The sequence below is a fragment of the Loxodonta africana genome, chromosome 7, assembly GCF_030014295.1.
Source record: "Loxodonta africana isolate mLoxAfr1 chromosome 7, mLoxAfr1.hap2, whole genome shotgun sequence".
NCBI lineage: Eukaryota > Metazoa > Chordata > Mammalia > Proboscidea > Elephantidae > Loxodonta > Loxodonta africana.
Genome location: NC_087348.1, coordinates 133190007 through 133213098, shown reverse-complemented (window position 1 = coordinate 133213098; position 23092 = coordinate 133190007). Strand labels below are relative to the sequence as shown.

Below are 23092 nucleotides of genomic sequence, written 5' to 3'. Positions count from 1 at the left end.
TTTATAGCAGTGTGGTTGACATGAGCCAGGAAAGTAATCTTTTTCTGTCACTATACTTGTTATTAAGGGGCCCTGGTGGTGCAGTGGTTAAAGTGATTGACTGCTAACTGAAAGGTCAGCGGTTCAAAACCACCAGTGGCTCCGCTGGAGAAATATGTAGCAGTCTGCTTCTATAGAGATTTACAGCCTTGGAAACCTTATGGGGTCACTGTGAACTGGAATCCACTCGACGGCAGTGGGCGTTTTGGTTATACTTGTTATCGATCAGGCTTTTATTACAGCACTGTGTTTTGGTCACTGAGCTTGGCTCTAAGAGATTCACAAGCATCATCAGACCACTCAAATGCATACTAATCTGCCACAAATCCCAGCCCCATAAATGAAAGTTGGAAACATCCTAATGCTCACAGACAACTTTGCTTAATTTTCTCTTGCTATAAGCTTTATGGAAACCCTGGTGGCGTAGTGGTTAAGTGCTACGGCTGCTAACCAAAGGGTCATCGGTTTGAATCCGCCAGGCGCTCCTGGGAAACTCTATGGGGCAGTTCTACTCTGTCCTATAGGGTCGCTATGAGTCGGAATCAACTCGATGGCACTGGGATTTTTTTTTTTTAAGCTTTATACGGCCTTCTCAGGTGATAACTCAGTTATACTCAGGCTCAAAGACAGTGTAACAGAACTGGATGTTATAAACTCCGGCAGCTCATATGTAAATACCAAAACCACTGGGCTGGGCCCTCACAGGTCCCAGTCATGCCCCCATGTGGTCACAGCAAGCACTGGCACTGTCGCTCTGCACAAAGAAGCTTCCTTACATGAGGAATTCACCAGCCTCCCAGCCCGTCCTCCTGCAGCACAAAACCACAAGGCAGTGGTGAGGGCTGCCCCTTTAAAGTCAGACATAAACTGAAGGAAGGAGAGAAGGCTTAAGCGCCCCATGGCCTCTTGTGTTGCTTAGGTGCCCTACTGCCTCTTGTGAATCCCTGGGGATTCAGCTTTTAGCCAGTAAAGAATTTTACTTTCAGCTTTACACGGTAAAGAATCTGAGGTCACAATTACCTGGAGCAACTGGACTCAGACGGGGACCTTTGCTGTCCTTCATACTGCTGCACCAGGGCTCGCACACTCCAGTATGGATTCTCAATCTCCTCACCCACGCTGTTCCTTAAGTCAGAGGGCACCAGTAAAGGAGAGTGTGTCAGTCCTGCAGCGCAGGTCAGTTCAGTTAGCACTGATCAGCTGCTACCCTGTGAAGTGCTATGGATACAAAGGTGACAGCGGCAAAGCCCCTTCCTTAAAGACACTTAAAAACTAGTTGGAAACGTCACTGAATTGTACATGTAGAAACTATTGAATTGGTGTATGTTCTACTGTGTATATTCTCAACAGCAACAACTACAAAAAAAAGCCTAACCTGCTGCCGTCAAGTCAATTCCGACTCATAGTGACCCTATAGGACAGAGTAGAACTGTCCATAGGGTTTCCAAGGCTGTATGTAATCTTTACGGAAGCAGACTGCCACATCTTTCTCCTGCAGAGCAGCTGGTGGGTTCGACGACCAGCCTTTTGGTTAGCACCCAAGTGTTTTAACGACTGCGCCACCAGGGCCCCTTACAACAACAACAAAAAATAAAATATATTTAAAAAAAAAAGCCTAGTAGGGAAGACAGACACAAAAACAAGTAATTTCACCAATCTGCAGCACTTCAGGTTGCACTCTCAGCAGACACACAACCCCAAAGCATTTCCTGCCGTGACTCTCCAAGACAGACTGGTCTTTTGGGTACATTTCAAGGTAGAGGCTTCCCCAGTGAGTTGGAACTTTGCCCCCACATATTTCCCAGTGAAGAAAACACGCAGTACCAAAGGCATATATTTAAAATTCTGGGTACCAGAGTAAAAAATAACACATGTGATTCCTTTAATTTCTGTTAACTGCAAAATAAACATCTCTAGAAGAAAGGGCTTTTCTCTTTTGGAGTGCCTTCCCCACCTCCACTCCATGTTCTTTTCTGCAGTGTAGGGGCTGTTCGGGTGGTATTTCCATCTACTGCACTGTATCAGTTAAGAGAAGAAATATCAGAGAGAAGGACCAGTTCTCCATCCCCAGGTTTCTACCCTTACCTCTGCCTGTAGCGAAAGACATCCCGTCCTGACCGTGACACGTCATGACACACATCGGCCAGAGCAGCAGCTGCCCCTTGGGCCACAGCAGTGGCACAGTGTGGCTGGTGACTCTGCAGAGGGGTGCTGGAGTCCCGTCCTTGGCTCACCATCCTGCTAGAGCCAGGTTTGAAATGTGCTGCCAAGGCAAGCACCAGCCTCATGATAGACTTGAGGTTTCCTTCCACAATATCTGTGGGACAGAAGAGACCAGGGAGGCAGAGGGCTGAGGGCTCACTCATTCATTTAGAACATATTTACCAGTGATCCACATAAGCCAGGAAATCAAGGTTTCCATCCTTACAAAACTCTGTTTGACAAGGGAGACAATATTAAAAGGTACAAGAACATTTCACAGTAGGAGAAGTACAGGATTCTTTGGGAACTCAGAGTAGAGGCATGTTACCCAGCCTGGAGGGCTCAGGGAGGGATTCCTAGAGGAGGTGAGTTCTAGACTAGGACTTGACTGATGAATAGTGGTTCATCAGAATAGGAAAGAGAAGGAAAAAGAGTACTCTGGGAAGAGGGAAGAGCAGGTGTGAAGGTCTAGAGGCGAGAGAAAGCATGATATAGCTGTGCTGTCTAATATGGTAGCCTCAGGCCACAGGTGCCTACTGAGTCTTAAAACATGGTGAGCCCCAATCGAGAAGTGCTATAAGTGTAGTTGGAAATCCTGGTGGTGTAGTGGTTAAGAACTACAGCTGCTAACCAAATGATCAGCAGTTCGAATCCAGGTGCTCCTTGGAAACTCTATGGGGCAGTTCTACTCCGTCCTGCAGGGTCGCTATGAGCCGGAATCAACTCAATGGCGATGGATTTTTTTTTTTTTTTAATAAGTATAGTACTTAATTAGCACACACACACAAAAGAAGGCAAAATTTCTCATTAGACCTAGTACGAAAAAATAGAATGTGAAATATCTCATTAATAACTTCATATTGGTTATGTGTTAAAATATTTTCTATATGTTGAAATAAAATGTATTTAAATATTTAAAATATATTGAGGTTCATTTCGTCTATTTCTTTTTCCTTTTTCTATTGTCGCTGTTGGGTGCTGCTGAGTCAATTCTGGCTCATACCGAGTGACCCCATGTGACAGAGTAGAATTGCCCTGTGGGGTTCCCTAGGCTGAAATCTTTACAGGAGCAGATTGCTAGGTCTTTCTCCTGTAGAGCTGCTGGTGGGTTTGAACCACAGACCTTTTGGTTGGCAACCAAGTGCTTAATCACTGCGCCACTAGGGTTCCTTGAGAAACTTTTAAATTACACATGTCATTGGCATTACCTATGTCACAGTGCTGTGGGAGAGGAACCGAAAGAAGGTAGCTAGAACACAGAGGGCAAGGAGAGAGCAGGACCAGGTGAGTCCAGGGGGGAATGAGTCAGAGGTCAGGTCATGAAGGACATGTTAAGCCACTTGAAGGACTTTGGATTTTATCCTAAGGGCCCTCAGATAGAAAGGAGTGGCATGAACAGAAAGGTCATTCTGGCCGCAGTGTAAGAGCAGACATGAGGGGAACAAAACTCGACGCGGCGCGACTAGTTAGGAGCTGCTGCACTTCTCCAGGCAAAAAGCAATGGTGTCCTGGGTGGCACTGTTCTCCCAAAATAGCTGACTTTAATAGCCTACTCCACATAGGGACCAGATCAGCGATACTATGGCCCTTTAAATTTTGCCCTAGAAAAACAGGAATGCAGGCAGAAAGTGGTGTGATAGGTCTGGTGAAAGTTAATGTAAGGAAATTGGTAAAATTCTTTTTTTTTTTTTTTAGTTTCATAGCCTTTTAAAATACGCACGACTTGGAAAAGGAGTAATCAATACCTTTTACAGGGCACTGCCAATGGTCAGTTATCTGCCTCACCTAAGTAAACCCAACGTAGAGAACACTAAAAATCCAATATGAAGGGAGGATTCTCCCTGCCCCTGTTCTCATCAGACTCCTGGGCAATGCCCAGAAACTGGAAGCTGAGGCAGAAACTGCAAGAAGACTAAGGAGCTGGTGCTCTCCAAGGACATCTGCAGAGTTCCTTCCTTGCAGCCTGGGCTCAAAATGGACTGGAAAGTGTCCTCTTCTGGGCTAGCAATGTGGCTACAGAAGAGACCACGTGCAAAGGTCACAGAGCCCCTTTCCTCCTGCCTGGAATGTTCTGTGATGTCTAAAACATGATGTAAAAATTTCTATTTCTGGAAAACTGATTGGAAAAAATATAGGCTATGATGGTTTGAAATAGTACTCATCATGAAACCCAAAGAACCTGAAAAATGTAAGGAAACCTATCTTCATTTTTGGTAACTTAAGTGAGACATTCTAAAACTAATATCCCAATTTTGTAATTTCTTCTCTAACCATTCACTTTCCTACATACACACTCAGAGATTCAACTGAAATGAATAGAGAATTTCTGTCTCCATCCAGGTTTCCAAAGTGCTCAGAATTTGATAAACACTTGCCCCAAGAGGATAACTTTCTTTATGGAAAAACTATATAAGGCCATGGGACTCATTCTACTCTGGTCTACCCAAAACCCTAGGCTATACAACCAAGGTTTGCTCTGAGGCTGGCAATCCCAGGATAAAGCTGAGTGTACCACCAAGAACATGATGAGGCACTGACCTTTAGCGGAAGTCTGGTGCATACGAATCTTTTTGGAGGTGACAAAATGTAGCACTTTCTCTACATTATTCTTCATCTCCTGTTGGTTACTGGGACTCAGCTGTACCCCACTCAGCTTTTCTCCCGCTGTTAGGAGAGAAAAAAACGTGAACTTATAGGGAGGGACATCATCAAAGCTTCATAGTGGCCAGACACAGAGGAAGGGGGTAATTGATATGAACACTAAATTATATGTAAATATGCAAGTGAATTAAACACTGGTGTTTGTAATTTGGATGGTGGATAGGAAAATGAAAGCCTTTTTTGGAGCCTTCAAAAATTTCAAATATATACCCAGGGGTCTATGAAATTGCTGTGTGTACATTTATTCATTCAACAAATACTCACTGAGCACCTACTGTGTGCCGGGCACTGAGAGACAGCAGTGAACAAGACAGACAAAGCCCCTTCCCGCATAGTTTACATTCTAGTAGAGGTGCAGCTAACAACCAAGGTAAGAAGTAAATGTTTAATATAATTTCAGGTGGTGATAAGTGCTGTGAGGAAAACTAAAGCAGGGCGATTCATGGCCTCTCTGTTAATATATTTGGACAGAGACTTGAATTAAGTACGAAAAAAAAAATTGTTGCCGCGGAGTCATCTCTGACTCATAGCAACCCTATAGGACAGAGTAGAACTGCCCTGTAGGGTTTCCAAGGAGTGTCTGGAGGGTTCAAACTGCCAGCCTTTGGGTTAGCAGCCAAGCTCTTGACCACTGTACCACCAGGGCTCCAAATAAAGTAAGGAATGTTAAGATTTGAGAAGGAACAATTCCAACTGAGGAACTGCAGGTGCAAAACCCCAGGGCGGAAATGAACTCCACTTCTCTGAGGAAAAGCAACAAGACCAGTGTGGCTGGAGTAGAGTAAGTAAGGAGTTGAGTCCTAGGAGAACCCAGACAGGAAAGCAGGGCCAAGCCCTGTAGGGCTTTTTAGGTAAAGAGCTTGAATTTTATTTCAAGTGTAGTAGGAAGCCAATGGAGAGTTTTAAGCGAGGGAGTGACATGATCTGACTTGTGTCTTAAAATGTTGACTCTGTAAAGGATGGAATACTCCCAAACTCATTCTATAAAGCTAGCATATCCCTGATACCAAAACCAGGTAAAGACACCACAAAAAAAGAAAATTAGAGACCTATATCCCTTATGAACTTAGATGCAAAAAATCCTCAACAAAATTCTAGCCAATAGAATTCAACAACATATCAAAAAAATACTCGCACCATGACCAAGTGGGATTCATACCACATATGCAGGGATAGTTCAACATTAGAAAAACAATTAATGTAATCCATCGTATAAATAAAACAAAAGACAAGAATCACGTGATTTTATCAATTGATGCAGAAAAGGCATTTGACAAAGTTCAACGCCAATTCATGATAAAAACTCTCAGCAAAATAGGAATAGAAGGAAAATTCCTCAACATAATAAAGGGCATTTATACAAAGCCAACAGCCAACATCATCCTAAATGGAGAGATTCTGAAAGGATTCCCCTTGAGAACGGGAACCAGACAAGGATGCCCCTTATCACCACTCTTATTCAACATAGTGCTGGAGGTCCTAGCCAGAGCAATTAGGCTAGACAAAGAAATAAAGGCCATCCGGATTGGTAAGGAAGAAGTAAAAGTATCTCTATTTGCAGATGACATGATCTTATACACAGAAAACCCTAAAGAATACTCAAAAAAACTACTGAAACTAATTGAAGAGTTCAGCAGAGTATCAGGATACAAGATAAATATATGAAAATCAGTTGGATTCCTCTACACCAACAAAAAGAACATTGAAAAGGAAATCACCAAATCAGAAGCATTTCCAGTAGCCCCCAAGATATAAAATACTTAGGAATAAATCTTACCAGAGACATAAAAGACCTTATACAAAGAAAACTACAAGGCACTACTGCAAGAAACCAAAAGAGACCTACATAAGTGGAAAAACATACCTTGCTCATGGATACGAAGACTTAACATTGTAAAAATGTCTATTTTACCAAAAGCGATCTATAGATACAATGCAATTCTGATCCTAATTCCAATGATATTTTTAATAAGGTGGAGAAACAAATCACCAACTCCATACGGAAGGGAAAGAGGCCCCGGAAAAGTAAAGCATTACTGAAAAAGAAGAACAAAGAGGGAGGCCTCACTCTACCTGATTTTAGAATCTGTTATACTGTTATACTGTCAAAAAGCCCTGGTACTGGTACAACAACAGACACATAGACAAATGGAACACAATTGACAATCCAGACATAAATCCATCCACGTATGAGCAGCTGATATTTGAGAAAGGCCCAAAGTGTGTTAATTGGGGAAAAGATAGTCTTTTTAACAAATGGTGCTGGCATAACTGGATATCCATCTGCAGAAAAATGAAACAAGACCCATACCTCACACCATGTACAAAAACTAACTCCAAATGGATCAAAGACCTAAACATAAAATCTAAAACGATAAAGATCATGGAAGAAAAAATAGGGACAATGTTAAGAGCCCTAATACATGGCATAAACAGAATACAAAACATTACTAAAAATGATGAAGAGAAACCAAATAACTGGGAGCTCCTAAAAATCAAACACCTATGCTCATCCAAAGACTTCACCAAAGGGTAAAAATACTACCTACTGTCTGGGAAAATTTTTCAGCTATGACATTTCTGATCAGCACCTGATCTCTAAAATCTACGTGATTCTGCTAAAACTCAACTACAAAAAGACAAATAACCCAATTAAAAAATGGGCAAAGGATATGAACAGGCACTTCACTAAAGAAGACATTCAGGTAGCTAACAGACACATGAGGAAATGCTCACTATCATTAGCCATTAGAGAAACGCAAATCAAAACTACAAGGAGATTCCATCTCACTCTAACAAGGCTGGCATCAATCCAAAAAACACATTATAATAAATGTTGGAGAGGCTGTGGAGAGACTGGAACACTTATACACTGCTGGTGGGAATGCAAAATGGTACAAACACTTTGGAAATCAATTTGGCGTTTCCTTAAAAAACTAGAAATAGAACTACCATACGATCCAGCAATCCCATTCCTTGGAATAAATCCCAGAGAAATAAGAGCCTTTACACAAACAGATATATGCACACCCATGTTCACTGCAGCACTGTTTATAATAGCAAAAAAGATGGAAGCAACCGAGGTGTCCATCAACGGATGAATGGATAAATAAATTATGGTATAGTCACACAATGAATACTACACATTGATGAAGAGCAATGATGAATCCATGAAACATTTCATAACTTGGAGGAATCTGGAAGGCATTATGCTGAGTGAAATTAGTCACTTGCAAAAGGACAAATATTGTATAAGACCTCTATTACAAGAACTTGAGGAATAGTTCAAATAGAGAAGAAAATATTCTTTGATGGTCACGAGAGGGGGGAGGGAAGAGGGAGGGAGGGAAAGGGGTATACACTAATTACATGGTAGATAAGAACTATTTTAGGTGAAGGGAAAGACAACACACAATACAGGAGAGGTCAGCACAACTGGACTAAACCAAAAAAAAAGAAGTCTCCTGTATAAACTGAACGCTTCGAAGGCCAGCATAGCAGGGGCAGGGGTTTGGGGACCATGGTTTCAGGGGACATCTGAGTCAATTGGCATAATAAAATCTATTAAGATAACATTCTGCATCCTACTTTGGAGAGTGGCGTCTGGGGTCTTAAATGCTAGCTAGCGGCCATTTAAGATGCATCAATTGGTCTCAACCCACCTGGAGTGAAGGAGAATGAAGAACACCAAAGACACAAGGTGATTATGAGCCCAGGAGACAGAAAGGGCTACATAAACTAGAGACTACATCAGCCTGAGACCAGATGATGCCTGGCTACAACTGATGACTGCCCTGACAGGGAACACAACAGAGAACCCCTGAAGGAGCAGGAGAACAGTGGGATGGAGACCTCAAATTCTCGTAAAAAGACCAGACTTAGTGGTCTGACTGAGACTAGACAGACCCCGGTGGTCATGGTCCCCAGACCTTCTGTTAGCCCAAGACAGGAACCATTCCCAACGCCAACTCTTCAGACAGGGATTGGACTAGAGTATGGGATAAAAAAAAAAAAAAAAAAATTTTTTTTTTTTTTTTATGGGATAGAAAATGATACTGGTGAAGAGTGAGCTTCTTGGATCAAGTAGCCACATGAGACTATGTTGGCATCTCCTGTCTGGAGAGGAGATGGGAGGGCGGAAGGGGTCAGCAGCTGGCTGAATGGACACGAAAAGAGAGTGGAGGGAAGGAATGTGCTGTCTCATTGTGGGGAGAGCAATTAGGAGTATATAGCAAGGTGTGTATGAATTTTTGTATGAGAGACTGACTTGATTTGTAAACCTTCACTTAAAAGACAATAAAAATATAAAAAAAAGAAAAGTTGACTCTCTGTGGACACAGACTATGAGGAGAAGAAACAGGGAGATCAGTTAGAAGGACAATGAAAATAGTCAAGAAATAATGATGTTTTAGGCTAGAGTAGAGGAGGGTGACTGGTAAGAAGTCGGATATCAGGTATATTTTTAATATAAAGCCAACGGCATGTGTGAGGGATTGGATATCACATTTGAGGAAAAGAGAATAAGTGGGTGAATGGTAGTGTGTTGTGTTACTGAGATGAAACGACTTGGAGGCTGGTGCGGGAAGGAGACTGGTGGGGAAGACAATCAAAAGTTCTGGTTAGGACATATTAATTTGGAGATGCATATTAGACATCCAAGTAGAGATGGTGAAGGAAGTGGGATATGCATGTCTAGAACTCAAAGAAAAGTTCAGAACTAAAGATACAAACTTGGGAAGAAAGCACTTAGGGATAGAGAATATATGAGAGGCTAAGGACTGGGCCTGGAACCTGCCAACATTTAGAGGCCAGGAAGGAAAAGGAAACCTAGCAAAGGAAACAGGAGGGATGAGCCTGTGAGGTAGGAGGAAAAGCAGAAATCTACAATTGAGAGTGAGACATCTATAAGGTCCCAAAGCCAGGTAAAGAAAATGTTTGAAAGAGGAAGAAGTGATCAACTGTGTTAAATTCTGCTAAGTTGGATAAAATGAAGACTGAGGCCTGGCCCCCGGATCTGACAAGATGGAGGTTGTAACCTGGATGAGAGTAATTTCAGTGGAGTAACCCAGCAGCAGCCCATTGCTGTCTAGTGGATTCCAACTCACAGTAACCCTACAGGACAGAGTAGAACTGCCCTGTAGGGTTTTCAAGGAGCAGCTGGTGGATTCAAACTGTCGATCTTTTGGTTAGCAGCCAAGGTCTTAACCACTTCACCACTAGGGCTCCTTCAGTGCAGTAATGGGATGAAAAGCCTGATAATGGCGGGTCAAAGAAAGAACAGGAAATAAGGAAGTGACTTCAGTGAGTATGGACACATCTATTAAGGAGTTTTTCTACATAGCAAAGTCATAATAGAATGCAGAGTTTAAGAACTTGGGCTTTGAGAGAATAAGAATACATATTCTTAATTGCTCGTATATGCATTGAATATCTCTGGAAAGAAATGCATGAACCTGCTCACAAAGAATGAGTAGCTGGTGGGTAGGGGTGAGAATGGGGAACAGAGTCAAAAAAAGGCTTTTGACTTTTACTCTTTTGTACCCTCTGGATTTTCTACCAGTCCAAGCATAACCTATACAAATAAATAAAAAACTAAAAAGTTTAAAATGGGTTTTGGAATTAAAGCCGATCTTGGTTTATATCTCTGCTTTGCCACTTATACACCTACTCCTCACTTATCAACATGGTTAGGTTCCAGAGACCAGGTCATTATGCAAATATTGGCATTATGCAAACATGGAGGATGACCACATCAGATCTCACAATGGAGGATGACTACATCATTCCATAACTGCCAAACCACTGAGAATCATGGCCCAGCTAAGTTGACACATAACCTTAACTATCACAGCCAGCATTATTCTCACCTTGCATCTCAGTGTTCGTCACTGCCAGATCTATGTCATCAATGTGCAAAATAGTCAAATAGTAGATTTTTACTATTGTCATAAATGCAAAATGTCAGATAACAAGACAGTGGATAAATGAGGAGTAGGTGTAGTTATATGACCTTGGAAAGTTGCTTAGTCTCCCTAAACTTCATAAAAATAGTAAAAGAGTAGTATCTATATCAAAAATAAATCAAACCAGCATGTTTAGTGCAATGCTTGATGCATGCTAAGTGCTCAATGAATGAATGAATTTGTATAAGTTCTGTCTTTGAAGCTTTATTTTTCTGAAAATGGGGATAATATTACCAGTCTCCCAAGGGTATAATGACTGAATGATATTAAATTAAATGAGATAGAACGTGTTCAATAAATGGCTGTTGCTGTTACTATTATCATTACAAATTAATACTCATATCCCAATGTGGTACTCATAGATAAGCTGCCTATTGTGAACCTAGCTTCCTCCACAGCTCTCACAAGCCCCATGGCTCCAAGCCAGTCAGGTGACTGATACAACAATAAATGTTTGAGTACCTATTATGTGCCAGGCACTTGGTTAGAGGTTGTGGAAACAGAAAAAAATGATACTGAGCCTGCTCTTTAAGAGCTCAGTCTATACAGGAGATAGATAGGTAAACAAATAATCACCACAAATAATTACCATTCAGTGAGACAAATGATAACAAAGCTATGAACAAATGCTGTGGAAACAGTTACGGTGCCATCTAGTAAGAGAGATCAGCAGCAGCTTCAGGCTTCAAGAGCAAACGCCCTTTCACGAACCCGTGTGGTAGCATTGTGTTATTATGTGCTGTCGCCTTGACTCCAACTAATAGTGACCCTACACGACAGTAGAACCGGCCCCTAGGGTTTCCTAGGCTGTAATCTTTATGGGAGCAGAACGCCAAGTCTTTTCTCCCACGGAGCCGCTGGTGAGTTCAAACCACAGGCCTTTCAGATAGCAGCCAAGCACTTCACCGTTGCACCATTACGGCTCCTTGTGAGTGTCATAGAGGGGTCCTTTTCTGATGGCAACAGAGCCTCTTTTTGCCTGGCTACTACTGCCCTTTATGGCCCTGGTTGAGACATCAATTTTTTTCACAAGCCATCCCCAAACCTCCCAAGACTGGGTTGAGTGTCTCTCCTATGAGATCCCCTTCATGCTCACCCCATCAGAGTATCAGTATTCTAATGAAACTGACTTTCCTTCCAGGCTTTCCAACTAGACTGGGAGGCTTTTGAGAGCACTGACTGTGCCCCATCCTCAAAGCATAAAACAGTTCCTGGCATACAATATTTATTGACTCATAAATAAATGAATTAGCCTTGGGCGAGTATTTTAAGTTTTCTCTACTTGTATTTCCACATATTTTGAAGAAGAAACAAGCTGTTCTGAAGGACACATGGAGAATAAAGAAGGTCACATTCTGTTCTAAAAGAGCCCAGGGCCAACTGACCAACAATCTCGATGAGGTATGCCAGGATCACCCCATCCCGGAGATCCTGTCGCAGGTCCTGCACTGGCTTCACTGCTGGCCTCTTCTTCAGCTGTGCGTTCACCCAGGCCACATATGCCTGCAGCTGTTGCTGGAAAATGAAAGGTGAAAATAAGTGAAAAGTTCATGGTAGTCTTATTCCCTGCGCTGCACCCTCTAAAGCAGCATTTGAGACTAGGCAATGGTGGGCAATCCATACCCAGAGACAGAAGTTTTTTGTTTGTTTGTTTGTTTGTTTTTATTGTGCTTTAAGTGAAAGTTTATAATTCAAGTCAGTTTCTCATACAAAAACTGATACACACATTGTTATGTGACCCTAGTTGTCCTCCCTATAATGTGACAGCACACTCCTCCTCTCCACCCTGTATTTCCCATGTCCATTCAACCAGCTCCTGTTCCCATCTGCCTGAGAGAAGGAGATTTTAAGGAAAGAAAAAAGATGGCCTAGAACCATGGCAAGTGTGGATGTAATCATGCTGTCAGTGACCCACCCTGCTTGTCAGGAACAATCACTCATGTACCATGGGCAACAAGGGCTGTGATACTCCTGAGAATTGATCTTTGGAAACCAGGACTAAACAATAAACCAAGCTCAGAACTGCCTCTCCCATAGCTGCTTTCTTCAGAATGAGATTTAAGTGAATCATCTCATACTCAACCCAAGATTTATTCTCCTGGGCCCATAATCCTGGGATTGATACAGAGTTAGGTTTAATCCATGCTTTATGTTGTCAAAGAGGATCTGAGTTACCTAAAACCCACACAAAGAAGGAAAAAGAGAGGCTCTAAAGTGGCCATCTAAGATGCATCAATAGGTCTCAACCCACATGGAGCAAAGGAGAATGCAGAACACCAAAGACACAAGGTAATTATGAGCCCAAGAGACAGAAAGGACCAATGAACCAGTGACGACATCAGCCTGAGACTGGAAGAACTAGATGGTGCCTGGCTGCAACCGATGACTGCCCTGACAGGGAACACAACAGAGAACCCCTGAGGGAGCAGGAGAACAATGGGATGCAGACCCCAAATTCTGGTAAAAAGACCAGACTTAATGGTCTGACTGAGGCTAGAAGGACCTCGGAGGTAATGGTCCCCATAGAGAAACCATTCCCAAAGCCAACTCTTCAGACAGTGATTGGACTGGACTATGGGATGGAAGATGATGCTGGTGAGGAGTGGGCTTCTTGAATCAAGTGGACACATGAGAGACAATGTTGGCATCTTCTTATGGAGCGGAGATCTGAGATAGGAGGGGGTCAGAAGCTGGCCAAACGGACACGAAAATAAAGAGTGGTGGGAGGGGTATGCTGTCTTGTTAGGGGGAGTCCAGTTAGGAGTGTATGTTGTTGTTGTTAGGTGCCATCGAGTCAGTTCTGACTCATAGCGACCCTATGCACAACAAAACAAAACACTGCCCAGTCCTGCACCATCCTTATAGTCGTTGTTATGCTTGAGCTCATTGTTGCAGCCACTGTGTCAATCCACCTCGTTGAGGGTCTTCCTCTTTTCCGCTGACTCTGTACTCTGCCAAGCATGATGTCCTTCTCTAGGGACTCATCCCTCCTGACAACATGTCCAAAGTATGTAAGATGCAGTCTCGCCATCCTTGCCTCTAAGGAGCATTCTGGCCACACTTCTTCCAAGACAGATTTGTTCGTTCTTTTGGCAGTCCATGGTATATTCAATATTCTTCGCCAATACCACAATTCAAAGCCATCAACTCTTCTTCGCTCTTCCTTATTCATTGTCCAGCTTTCACATGAATATGATGTGACTGAAAATACCATAGCTTGGGTCAGGCACACCTTAGCCTTCAGGGTGACATCTTTGCTCTTCAACACTTTGAAGAGGTCCTTTGCAGCAGATTTACCCAATGCAATGCGTCTTTTGATTTTTCGATTGATGCTTCCATGGCTCTTGATTGTGGATCGAAGTAAAATGAAATCCTTGACAACTTCAATCTTTTCTCCGTTTATCATGATGTTGCTCATTGGTCCAGTTGTGAGGATTTTTGTTTTATGTTGAGGTGCAGTCCATACTGAAGACTGTGGTCTTTGATCTTTATTAGTAAGTGCTTCAAGTCCTCTTCACTTTCAGCAAGCAAGGTTGTGTCATCTACATGACGCAGGTTGTTAATGAATCTTCCTCCAATCCTGGTGCCCTGTTCTTCTTCATATAGTCCAGCTTCTCGGATTATTTGCTCAGCATACGGATTAAATAGGTATGGTGAAAGAATACAACCCTGACGCACACCTTTCCTGATTTTAAACCACGCAGTATTCCCTTGTTCTGTCCAAAAGACTGCCTCTTGATCTATGTGAAGGTTCCTCATGAGCACAATTAAGTGTTCCGGAATTCCCATTCTTCACAATGTTACCCATAATTTGTTATGATCCACACAGTCGAATGCCTTTGCATAGTCAATAAAACACAGGTAAACATCCTTCTGGTATTCTCTGCTTTCAGCCAGAATCCATCTGACATCAGCAATGATATACCTGGTTCCACGTCCTCTTCTGAAACCAGCCTGAATTTCTGGTAGTTCCCTGTTGATATACTGCTGCAGCCGTTTCTGAATGATCTTCAGCAAAATTTTGCTTGCGTGTGATATTAATGATATTGTTCTATAATTTCCACATTCAGTTGGATCACCTTTCTTGGGAATAGGCATAAATATGGATCTCTTCCAGTCAGTTGGCCAGGAAGCTGTCTTCCGTATTTCTTGATATAGACGAGTGAGCACCTCCAGCACTGCATCTGTTTGTTGAAACATCTCAACTGATATTCCTTCAGTTCCTGGAGCCTTGTTTTTCGCCAGTGCCTTCAGAGCAGCTTGGACTTCTTCCTTCAGTACCATCAGTTCCCGATCATATGCCACCTCTTGAAATGGTTGAATATCGACTAGTTCTTTTTGGTATAATGACTCTGTGTATTCCTTTCATCTTCTTTTGATGCTTCCTGCATCGTTTAATATTTTCCCCATGGAACCCTTCACTATTGCAACTCGAGGCTTGAATTTTTTCTTCAGTTCTTTCAGCTTGAGAAACGCTGAGCGTGTTCTTCCCTTTTGGTTTTCCATCTCCAGTTCTTTGCACATGTCGCTATAATATTTTGTCTTCTCGAGAGGCCTTTTGAAATCTTCTGTTCAGTTCTTTTACTTCATCAATTCTTCCTTTTGCTTTAGCTGCTCGACACTCAACAGCAAGTTTCATAGTCTCCTCTGACATCCATCTTGGTCTTTTCTTTCTTTCCTGTCTTTTCAGTGACCTCTTGCTTTCTTCATGGATGATGTCCTTGATGTCATTTCACAACTCATCTGGTCTTCAGTCACTAATGTTCAATGTGTCAAATCTATTCTTGAGATGGTCTCTAAATTCAGGTGGGATATACCCAAGGTCATATTTTGGCTCTTGTGGACTTGCTCTGATGTTCTTCAGTTTCAGCTTGAACTTGCATATGAGCAATTGACGGTCTGTTCCACAGTCGGCCCCTGGCCTTGTTCTGACTGATGATATTGAGCTTTTCTATCGTCTCTTTCCACAGATGTAGTCAATTTGATTTCTGTGTGTTCCATCTGGCGAGGTTCATGTGTATAGTTGCTGTTTATGTTGGTCAAAGAAGGTATTTGCAATGAAGAAGTCATTGGTCTTGCAAAATTCTTTCATTCGATCTCCAGCATTGTTTCTAACGCCAAGGCCATATTTTCCAACTACTGATCCTTCGTCTTTGTTTCCAACTTTCGCATTCCAATCGCCAGTAATTATCAATGCATCTTGATTGCATGTTCGATCATTTCAGACTTCAGCAGCTGATAAAAATCTTCTATTTCTTCCTCTTTGGCCCTGGTGGTTGGTGCGTAAATTTGAATAATAGTCGTATTAACTGGCCTTCCTTGTAGCCTTATGGATATTATCCTATTACTGACAGCATTGTACTTCAGGATAGGTCTGTTAGTCTGTCAGTTTGTCGTACTGCGCGGGCTTGCGTGTTGCTGTGGTGCTGGAAGCTATGCCACCAGAATTCAGATACCAGCAGGGTCACCCATGGAGGACAGGTTTCAGCTGAGCCTCCAGACTAAGACGGACTAGGAAGAAGGACCCGGCAGTCTACTTCTGAAAAGCACTAGCCAGTGAAAACCTTATGAATAGCAGCGGAACGTTGTCTGATATAGTGCTGGAAGATGAGCCCCCCAGGTTGGAAGGCACTCAAAGGATGACTGGGGAAGAGCTGCCTCAAAGTAGAGTCGACCTTAATGATGTGGATGGAGTAAAGCTTTTGGGACCTTCATTTGCTGATGTGGCACGACTCAAAATGAGAAGAAACAGCTGCAAACATTCATTAATAATTGGAACCTGGAATGTACGAAGTATGAATCTAGGAAAATTGGAAATCATCAAAAATGAAATGGAATGCATAAACATTGATATCCTAGGCATTAGTCAGGTGAAATGGACGGGTATTGGCCATTTTGAATCGGACAATCATATAGTCTACTATGCTGGGAATGACAACTTTTTAGGAGTGTATAATAGAGGGGTGTATATTAGTTTTTGTATGAGAGACTGACTTGATTTGTGAACTTTCACTTAAAGCACAATAAAAACTAAAAAAAAAATAGAGAGAGAGAGAAAGGCTCTGAAGACTGGGAGACACTTTCATTTATTTTCAGATAAATCTAGGGCCCAGTATCTGATCAGGAGCCTGTCAGGCCTAGGTAGGGGCATATAACTCATCCCAACCCTCAGACCACATTACATATTCCATGTTGTTCACTAAATGGAGCTTGAATTCAGGTATTTATTCTGATTATTTGGTCAGAAGATGGACACTAAATATCCAACTGGGACATGAACAATGTCACAGTCCAGGCAGCAGCTCTGCCTGACTTCTGTAGAAGTCTAAGACCCTGAACCTAAAAATGAAGTTCAAGGGCCAACTGTATTAAATTATAATTTTTTTTTTAAAAAAGGTTGATTTCTTAGTTTAACCTGAAAAAACACATTCTTTTGTGGTTACGAGAGGGGGGAGGGAGGGAGGGAGGGTGGGAGAGGGTTATTTACTGATTAGATAGTAGATAAGAACTATTTTAGGTGAAGGGAAGGACAACACTCAATACAGGGAAGGTCAGCTCAACTGGACTGGACCAAAAGCAAAGAAGTTTCCTGAATAAACTGAATGCTTCAAAGGTCAGCGAGCAAGGGCAGGGGCTTGGGGACTATGGCTTCAGGGGACAACTAAGTCAATTGGCAAAATAAATTCTATTAAGAAAGCATTCTGCATCCCACTTTGCAGTGTGGTGTCTGGGGTCTTAAATGCTAACAAGTGGCCATCTAAGGTGCATCAATTGGTCTCAACCCACCTGGATCAACGGAGAATGAAGAACACCAAGGTCACACAGTAATTTTGAGCCCAAGAGACGGAAAGAGCCACATGAACTAGAGACTTACATCATCCTGAGACCAGAACTAGATGGTGCCCGGCCACAACCGATGACTGCCTTGACAGGGAGCACAACAGAGAACCCCTGAGGGAGCAGGAGAACAGTGGGATGCAGACCCCAAATTGTCATAAAAAGACCAGACTTAATGGTCTGACTAAGACTAGAAGAATCCCGGTGGTCATGGTCCCCAAACCTTCTGTTGGCCCAGGACAGGAACCTTTCCAGAAGACAACTCATCAGACATTGATTGGACTGGGCAATGGGTTGAAGAGAGATGCTGATGAGGAGTGAGCTACTTGTATCAGGTGGACACTTGAGACTATGTTGGCATCTCCTGTCTAGAGGGGAGATGGGAGGGTAGAGAGGGTTAGAAACTGGCAAAATGGTCACGAAAGGAGAAACTGGAAGGAGGGAGTGGGCTGACTCATTAGGGGGAGAGTAAGTGGGAGTATGTAGTAAGGTGTATATAAGTTTATATGTGAGAGACTGACTTGATTTGTAAACTTTCACTTAAAGCACAATAAAGATTATATTTAAAAAAATCAAAAAAAAAAAAAAAGGTTGATTTCTACACCCCCAAGTACTTCCCTTTGGGAGCCCTGGTGGTGCAGTGGTTAAAGCGTGAGGCTGCTAACCAAAGGTCAGTGGTTGGAACCCACCAGCCGCTCCGCAGGAGAAAGATATGGCAGTCTGCTTCTGTAAAGATTACAGCCTTCGATACCTTATGGGGTAATTTTACTCTGTCCTACAGGGTCTCTATGAGTCGGAATAGACTCAATGGCAATGGGTTTTTGGTTTGGTAAGTACTCCCTTAATGAAATGATGTTGGTAATTATTCACTGATTGCTTCCTGAGCTTAAATTAAATCTTTATAATTTTCTCTGTCAATTTGTGGGAATAAGTAAAGTCATTTGGAAGACAGTACTAGGCAATAATGTGTCAGCTACTGGCAAACTGCAGGTAGTGCAAGGATTGGTGGGGGTTGAGGGAGGGATGTAACATTTACTGACTACCTACCATGAACCAAACAATGTTTTTGGTATTTTATACATGCTTTAATGAGTCGATAAATGTACCTGGCACAGGATCTGACACAAAGGTGATGCTTACTAAATGGTCATTACTATTTTCATCACCATCATCATCTACTTTAGTTCTCACAGAAGCACTGGAAGATAGTTATTATCTCCATTTTATGGATGGGACTCAAAGAGGTTACATACTTCTCTAATGTTCCCATTTTATGGATGAGATTCAAAGAGGCTACATACTTCTCTAATGTTCCCATGTTATGGATGAGACTCAAAGAGGTTACATACTTCTCTAATGTTCCCATAGCCAGGACACAGCAGATCTGGTACTGAAACCCAGTGAATGTCCAAACCTTTACCCATGGCCTCTTGCTATCCAACTCATTCCATGGCATAGAGGTGGCTGCACCTTCTGCCTAACATGGGCCAGGCACATGTCCCCAGGGACAGGCTTAGATTGGTAATGCTGCAAGGTCTGCTTCCACTGTACAGCCAAAGCATGGCCTGCAGCAGGTCAGGCAAAGACCACTCCAGTCTGGAGAAAAGGAGTTAAGACCAGAAAAGGCAATGAGGGTAACAGCTGGATCTGATTACCTGGCTTATATATAAAACTCCTAACCAATCTTCCTGTGTCTAATATTAGCCTTTAATCCACCCTATGCACATTCCTGCTTAAAATTCTTCACTGGCCTCCCATTATCCTCAAGATAAAATCTTGAGGATTTTAGCTGCCACTCAAGTCCATCACACTCTAGCCCTTGCCTCCTCTCCAGCTTCACCAGCTACTGCCCCATATGCCCCCCTAGGCTCAGCTCTTCCATTCAGTTCCCTGAATGCACCATGTTTTCCAGCCACTTGCCTCCTGCCCACTATCTCAAGTCTCAGCTCAAGCATCACCAGTTCCAGGAAGCCTTCTCTGACCCCACCCCACTCCCCCCAACACACACAGCTCAGACTCTGATCTCTTGGAGGACTTCCTGTTTCATACAATCAGTTCAACAATAATTTCTTTGGCACTAAATGAGTACAGGCACTGTGTTAAGCTGTGAGGCTACAAAAAGCCCCATCCCTTCAAGAAGCTTGCAGTGAAGTGGGGAAGAGGAGGAGAAGCTGGCTGGCTGATGGAAAGAAGTCCTATGATAAAGCGGCATAAGGTGCTAAGAAAGCACTGGCCCAAACGGAGGCTTCAGGGAAGTTACCTAAAGGAGAAGGAGGACAAGGGAGTGTGAGCTCAAAGACATTACGATCTGAAATTCACTCTATGCAAGGATCACAATAGTTCAGAATATTTGACTCAGTCATTTGTCTGAGTCAAGGAACCGTTTGTCACATTTCATCAGGGTAAAACTTCAGATTGCTGCAAAAGTTAATTATGCAGGGGCAGGCAAGAACAAGTATTTTTTTTTTAATATTTTATCGTGGTTTTGGTGAAAGTTTACACAAAATTAGGTTCTTATTTAACAATTTCTATACATATAGTTCAGTCACATTGGTTACATTCTTCACAATATATCAGGATTCTCGTTATCTCCATTTTGGTTGTTGCATTTCCCTTCATCTAGCTTCCCTGTCTCCCCTGCCGTCTCATCTTTGGTCTAGGGGAAATGTTTACATTTCGTTTCATCTAGTTGGTTATTCTGAGGAGCATAGTATTCACAGGTATTATTTACTTCACGGGCGAATCTGTCATTTGGCTGAAAGATGACCTCTGGGAGTGGTTTGAGTTCCATGTTTAAAGAGTCTCTCAGGGCGACAGCCTCGGGGTTCATCTAGTCTCTACCAGTCCAGTAAGTCTGACCTTTTTTTTAAGAATTTGAGTTTTGTTCTAAATTCTTCTCCCATTCAACCCAGGACCATCTATCGAGTCCCTGGCCAGAGGGTGAATGCTCAGTAGTAGTAGCCAGGCACCATCTATTTCTTGGTAGGTAATGTCATTGTTCGTGTGGACTATTTGTTCTGTTGACTAGTTTCTTCTTTGAGACAGACATTGATTGGAAACCATTCTTTGGTTTCCTTCTTTCTCTTTTGCTTCGGACAAGTAGAGACCAACAGTTGAATCTTAGACAGTGGCTTACAAGCTTTTAAGACCCCAGACGCTGCTCACCAAACTAGGATGTAGAACATTGTCTTAATGGACTATGTTGTGCCAACTGACTGAGTAGCCCCATGAGACTATGGTCCTAAGCCCTCAAACCCAGTAGACTAATCTCATGAGGTGTTTGGTTGTATCTAGGAAGTATCCATAACTGTGCCCCCATGTTTATTTTATATTTGAAAATAAATGGCAGCACACATACACATGTATATACATATGCCTACAGTTATACCTATACATACACGTACATCCATATATTCATATATGCCTTCCTATACATATTTATTGAAACCCTGGTGGCGTAGTGGTCAAGTGCTACGGATGCTAACCAAAAGGTCAGCAGTTCGAATCCAACAGGCGCTCCCTGGAAGGTCTATGGGGCAGTTCTACTCTATCCTATAGGGTCACTATGAGTTGGAATTGACTCGATGGCAATGGGTTTTATACATATTTAGGCATACACATATATTTATGGAGCCCTGGTGGCACAGCGGTTAAGAGCTACAGCTGCTAACCAAGAGGTCAGCAGTTTGAATCCACCAGCCCCTCCTTGGAAACCCTATGGGACAGTTCTACTCTGTCCTGTAAGGTCGCTATGAGTCAGAATCAACTCGACAGCAATGAGTATGGGCATATATCTATGTAACCAAACATATCTTTTAATTGTTATTACTATTGCTGCAAAAATATATATCCCTCAATGATTTTTTTTTAATTTCCACATAAATTGTTTATTGGCATTAGTTACATTTATTGCAATTTGTCAGCATTCTTTTTAATTGTGTCTATATGCTTCTATTTGTGCTCAAACACTTGTCTTTACCATATTTCCCATCACCAAAAGTAACAAGTCCCTAAGAAGAACAAGTATTTTTCATCACCTAAGTAATCACATCCTGGAGTTCCTGGGTGTGATGCAAACTGTTAACATGCTTGCTTGCTAACTGAAAGGTTGGCAGTTTGAGTCCACCCGGAGGTGCCTCAGAAGAAAGGCCTGGCAATCTACTTTTGAAAGTGTCATGGATTAAACTGTGTCTCCCAAAAATATGTGCATTAATTTGGCTGGGCCATGATTTTCAGCATTGTGTGATTGTCCACCACTTTGTCATCTGATATAGTTTTCCTATGTGTTGTAAATCCTATCTCTAAGATGTTAATGAAACTGGTAGTGGCAGTTATGTTGATGAGGCAGGACTCAGTCTATAATATTAGATTGTGTCTTAAGTCAATCTCTTTTGAGATATAAAAGAGAGAAGCAAGCAGAGAGACATGGGGACCTCATACGACCAAGAAACAAGAGCCAGGAGACTAGCACGTTCTTTGGACCCAGGGTCCCTGCGCTGAGAAGCTTCTCGCCCCGGGGAAGATTAATGACAGGGACCTTCCCCCAGGGCAGATAGAGAGAAGAAGCCTTCCCCTGGAGGTGACAACCTGAATTAGGACTTCCAGCCTACTAGACTGTGAGAGAACAAACTTCTGTTTGTTGAGGGCATCTACTTGTGGATATTTCTGTTAGCGTAGCATTAGACAATGAAGAAAGAAAACCTTATAGAGCACAGTTCTACTCTGACAAACATGGGGTTGCCCTGAGTTGGAATCAACTCCACAGCAACTGGTTTGGGGTCAGTGGTAGTTCAGTAGCAGAATCCTCACCTTCCCTGCAGGAGAATGAGGCTGGATTCCCAACCAACATACCTCAAGCACAGCCACCACCTGTCTGTCAGTGGAATCTTGTGTGTTGCTGTTGCTATGATGCTGAACAGGTTTCAGCAGAGCTTTCAGATTAAGACAGACTAGGAAGAAAGGCCTACTTCCAAAACCCCAGCCAGTGAAAACCCTACTGATCACGACAGTCTGATCCAGTTGTGCATGGGGTTGTCATGAGTTAGGGGCCAACAGCAGCCAACAACAACAACCATAGCTTTATCTTGGCTGTAAAATAGAAGTAAGTCATCTCTGATGAAGAACTGACTAGAGGTTCCTAACAGTACTTTCCGTGCACATAAATTGCAGTCCTGGTGTTCCAACAAAAGAGGATTCTAAGAGCATAAGTATAATAATAGGCATCACTTTTCTGGACACCAACTCTGTGTCCAGAGCTATGCTAAGTCCTTAAAACACATTTTCTCTAATACTTATCTGCCAGGGAGACTGTATTGTATCTGTTTTGCTGATTGACACTCAAAAAGCCGAAATCACTTGTTCGAGGTCAACCAGATAGTACACCATAGATA

The 23092-nt window shown here is 42.5% G+C and overlaps 1 protein-coding gene across 7 annotated transcripts in view; it reads right to left on the bottom strand.

Annotated features, from left to right (window-relative positions):
• DIXDC1 (DIX domain containing 1) overlaps positions 1-23092 on the bottom strand; it is a 108300-nt gene that overhangs the window by 35424 nt on the left and 49784 nt on the right. For 6 of the 7 annotated variants that reach the window (XM_064288909.1, XM_064288910.1, XM_064288914.1 and 3 more), the window contains 4 exons: positions 12251-12380; positions 4780-4905; positions 2125-2356; positions 1060-1164 (listed from right to left, as the gene is read on the bottom strand). In XM_064288909.1, coding sequence (XP_064144979.1) covers positions 1060-1164; positions 2125-2356; positions 4780-4905; positions 12251-12380 — 593 coding nt within the window. The remainder of the gene's footprint in view (positions 1-1059; positions 1165-2124; positions 2357-4779; positions 4906-12250; positions 12381-23092) is intronic. The other variant, XM_064288915.1, reaches the window with a different exon arrangement.